The sequence below is a fragment of the Prunus persica genome, chromosome G1, assembly GCF_000346465.2.
Source record: "Prunus persica cultivar Lovell chromosome G1, Prunus_persica_NCBIv2, whole genome shotgun sequence".
Classification (NCBI taxonomy): Eukaryota; Viridiplantae; Streptophyta; class Magnoliopsida; order Rosales; family Rosaceae; genus Prunus; species Prunus persica.
This window is the reverse complement of record NC_034009.1, coordinates 26,182,657-26,187,387: the sequence shown is the minus strand read 5'-3', so window position 1 is coordinate 26,187,387 and position 4,731 is coordinate 26,182,657. Positions and strand designations below refer to the sequence as shown.

The 4,731-nt window shown below is 36.1% G+C and overlaps 1 protein-coding gene across 1 annotated transcript in view; it reads left to right on the top strand.

The window, feature by feature from the left end:
- Window positions 3,450–4,731, top strand: part of LOC18792388 (homeobox protein knotted-1-like 6) — a 5,458-nt gene continuing 4,176 nt past the window's right edge. Inside the window, exons 1-3 of the mRNA XM_007226781.2 lie at window positions 3,450–3,881; window positions 4,094–4,249; window positions 4,418–4,565. Coding sequence (XP_007226843.2) covers window positions 3,528–3,881; window positions 4,094–4,249; window positions 4,418–4,565 — 658 coding nt within the window. The 5' untranslated portion in view covers window positions 3,450–3,527. The remainder of the gene's footprint in view (window positions 3,882–4,093; window positions 4,250–4,417; window positions 4,566–4,731) is intronic.

Sequence of the window (4,731 nt, the reverse complement as noted above, 5' to 3'; positions counted from 1 at the left end):
CTTTAAAGTGAAGCAGTTTAAGGTATTTGGTAGAAATAAAATATCTCAATTATTTTAAAAGCAGTGGTCTTTTGACAGCAGTTTTTAAAAGCAGGCTCTGGGTTGCTTTTCAAAGCTGATTTCAAAAGAAGTAGAGATGAACTTTTAATGAATTTTTTTAATTCTCAAAATACCATCATTCATTTTAAAAAATGACACCACCTCCACTTCAACATTCAACTCCACCACTTGCACCACCACATTCACTACATCCACAACCACCGCCACCACCACCACCACCACCACATCTGTCTCCTCCTCATCCTCCGCCACCACCACCTTCACCACCTCCACATCCACCTCCACCACTACCTCCTCCACCTCTACCTTTTCCACCACCACAACCACCTCCTCCTCCTCCAACCTCCACATCCACTACCACCACCACCACCTCCACAATCATCATCCCCACCACCACCACCATCACTACCACAACCACAAGATCCACCTTGATCACCACCACTACCTTCACTCCATCACTACCACTACTACCACATGATTAGTACATAACACTTTTAACATCATGTCTATTTTAGTCATTATTCATAGTCACAACAATTTTATATTAAAATTTACCAAATGATTTTAACACTGCTTTTTGTACTAACAACATTTTAAAAATATTATTTACCAAACATAGAGCTGCTTTACTTTACAACTAATTATTTTCAAAGCACAGCAGAAGCAACTTTTTTTTAAAAGTGACAGCAATCCCAAACTGGGACTCAAAACGCAAGACAACACTCATTTTTCAACTTATGCTTTTGTCAAAAGCTGCAGCTCACCAACTTGCTTATTATGGGACATCAATATTTTCCTATTATAAGAAGTAGTGGTGGAGTCAGGATTTCATATTAGAAGGGATCCTTCACAAAACTTTAAAAAATAATTTGAATAGGAGCGTTCAAGCACTAACTGATTACTAACCTTCACAATTTTTTTAATACGATACTAACTACTCGGTTAAGCCAACTTCATAATATCATTTCATATTGATTAATAATTTATTCATTCATTATAAACATAATTGTCTTTAATTTCATATTTTAATCTCATCATCTACACTATTAAAGACTCAAAAGTTAATAATTTATATTCCAACATAGAGAAGAAATACAAAAAAAATTCATAAATCTCAATATTAAGGTATCCTACTCAAACATGTAAAAAGGGAAGGAAAAAAAATTCACAAAGCTTAAGTTAAACAAATGAGGAGGAGAAAGAGAGAAAAAAAAGGAGTTTTTAGTGCAAATATCATAACCCAACCTAGAAGATTTAAGAGAAAGTAGAAAAGTGATTAGGAAGTTTTATGATTAATTTGTAGACAAAAAGAAAATAATATATGATTTATTTTAAAGTAAATATCCCAAAATATATTATATATAATATATAAATACAAGGGATATAAAGATTGAGGGGGGCTTGTGACCACTATGGTCCGAATATGGCTTCGCCCATAATAAGAAGAAATTATATATAATGGGTATGTCACTATAACGGTACTCCAAACTTATTATTATATTAAAAGATTGTATTATTATATCGAAAAATTAAAACATATAATAATAAATAATTAACTTAAAATAACACCACGGTGATATCTCGTGTATAAGTAAATTTTTCTCCCCAATCAGCTTGGGCAGCTTATTACTAATTCTGAAAGTGGTGTTACATCATCCGCCATATGTATAAATATATTTGCCGACTAGTAAATTTTTAATCTCAAACTAGTGGATTGGTTTTCACAACACGAATTTATCACATCAGTCGATAACATGAACCCAAAAGGTCCCAAAAATCCTGTGGCCTAGTGTCTGACTAGTCAAAGCTGTCGGGTCCCAATCTAGTCATAGCTCTTTTTTTTAAATATGAGTTAAGCGTATTAGCTTAAGGTTGTCTTGTCTGCATAATCAACCATATTATCGGACCCCCACCAACCGTTACAACGCACGGGGGTCTAGCCATATAAATCTCCCATACCGTACTTCTTATCTTCTTCCAACTCCCCACCGTCCCATAATATAAGGGTAGGGTTTCAAAAAGTCGTGAAGACGTTTACCCTAAACGCACCGCATAATGAATTGTTCTACCACCACCGACGTCCATGTTTTCTATTGATTTTCCTTTTCAAGTTCGATTTCCATCATATTAAAGCAACCAATTGAATTTGCTCCCAAAATGTCAACTACACACACATATATATATATATATTCATGCATGCGTATACAATATACAAAATTAATATTAATTAATGCAGATGCTGGTGGGTTCCAGTTCCATATGCATCTCGAGCTCATTGGGGAGGAATGCGTGCCCTCCACGTGCTAGTGTGTCCCACGTGTAGTGGCCGCCTGTAGGTATGCATGGCCCACCACTAGAATTCGTCTTGACTACATAGATCATACTTTTTATCGAATAATTTTTCCTTTGTCGAATGCATCAATTATCAACATTATCTACCTACAACTGTACTGCAAGTTATTATTAACTCCCCAGTAAAAATATAAAAGGTAAAACAGTATATATAGAAAAGTTAACAGTAAACTTTAATAGAGCCACAAATAGGGTTATACAATGTGAATTGTCAATTACTAAAATTGGGCAGAGTCGTCAGCATAAGAAGCATAGGTATCATTGTACAATGAGTTATATACACAATTTATACAATATTATTTATATATGGAAAAGGAAAAGTCTCATCTTGCCATTTACAAATACAAAGGCTGCTTTTTATATTTTATGTTTTTTCTGCTGGAATTTTAAAACCTACTTTGCTCGTGCCTCGAGCCTCCTCTTTCTTTTTTTCCATGTTTGGTCAATTTAGGTATTGCATCTTTCTAATTTTGTTTTGGTGTATCTAGCTGTCAGTTTGGGAGTGTTTATAAAAGGATTAAAAGTGTTTTTTGACAACAAAAAAATATTTCTGACAACTATAATTTAGAAGTACTTCTAGGTCATAAAAGCACTTTCTAGAGTATACTTCTTCAAAAAGTGATCTCAAATATTTTTTCTTATGAAAATTTATAATAAAATCATTTACGATCGCTAGAAGTGCTTATGAACAAAAATGCCTCATAAAGAAGTAATTGCAAACAAGCATTAAACATTGTTTACACCTTGAAAGTAACACACACGCTAAATAATATATATATTTTAAGTAACAACACAGTAGAAAAGGAAAAAGATGAAAAAGGAAGGGGCTATTACATATCTAATCATATATCACTTAGTTGTTAGTTGGACAACAAGCACACTCCCCAAGAACACTTCCAGTTACCCTCTGATACTCCACTTCCAGCAAATGTTCTCTCAGTTAAAAATTTTGTGGTTAAAATTTCAAGATGAATAGAAATAAACAAATATACTGCCTTTTAGTTTATTTTATTTTATTTTTCTCCTATAGCTGTAGCTAGAACTAGAAGAAGACATATAGAAAGAAAGAAAGAAGAAGAAGAAGATATACTTTTGTTGTCTGCCATTTGAATTGGATGGAGGAAATGTACGGATTGCAATCAACGGCGGAGTGCGGGGACAAGGGTTTTCAATCAACGGCGGAGTACGAAGACAGGGCGCTGATGACCCCGGAAAATCTGATCCTACCGTTGGATTACCAAAGCCTGCTTGTCTCATCCGGAGCCTTCCGTGGGGAGCATCATCATCATCGGGTCCCGATGTTCGGATCGGACGACGTGGTACTGTACTCGGCCATGTCGGAGGCAGCTTCACCAACAATCACGCCGGAATTTCAACGCGAGGAAGACGTGTTTGGCGCCATCAAAGCCAAAATTGCATCGCACCCCACTTACCCTAGGCTCATTCACGCTTATATTGAGTGCCAGAAGGTGAACTTTTCAGAACCTACACCCACCAACAAATAACATCATTAAATTTCTACAAATAATATGTAGTCTGAGTTTTCTGTTTCAGTTTTCTTTGTTTGTTTCAAAATAAAGAAATTTTAGTGTCAGCCTCTGACAGTGTTCTTCTTAGCTTCTTCGATGACAGTTAGGAGGTGCAAATGAATTTAACTTTTGTAAATGTTTTTTTTATGTAGGTAGGGGCGCCTCCGGAAATCGCGAGTTTCTTAGACGAAATCCGCCGAGAAAGCGACTTTTATAACTATAAGCAGCAGCAGCGAGGCTCTTGTAATTCTAATTCTTCTATGTCCTCCACGTATTTGGGAGCCGATCCCGAGCTCGACGAGTTCATGGTATTATTGGTCCCCCACCCTCTTCTCTCTCTCTCTCTCTCTCTCTCTCTCTCTCTCTCTTTTTTACTTTATAATTTAATTGGTGTTAGATTGCTACTGATCTATTTTTCTGGCTAAGTTTCGCTAAGTTTTCTCCTTTAATTAATTTGGGTTTGTTTATATATTTAGGAAACCTACTGCGAGATGTTAGTGAAATACAAATCAGATCTCTCAAGGCCTTTTGATGAAGCCACCACTTTCTTGAACAAGATTGAACTGCAACTTAGCAATCTCTGCACTTCATCTGCTAACGCCTCCTCCATTAGAACCCTCTCCGGTTAGTCTCTCTCTCTCTCTCACGATAGTTGTAGCTTGATTTGGCTCGTGTTGGTGAACATAAAACGCACGAAATATTGCGGCCACTGGTTTCCTAGTCTTACCCTTACTTACCTACCTTCGGTGATAATACTTGATACTTATCTCTCTCTCTCTCTCTCTCTCTC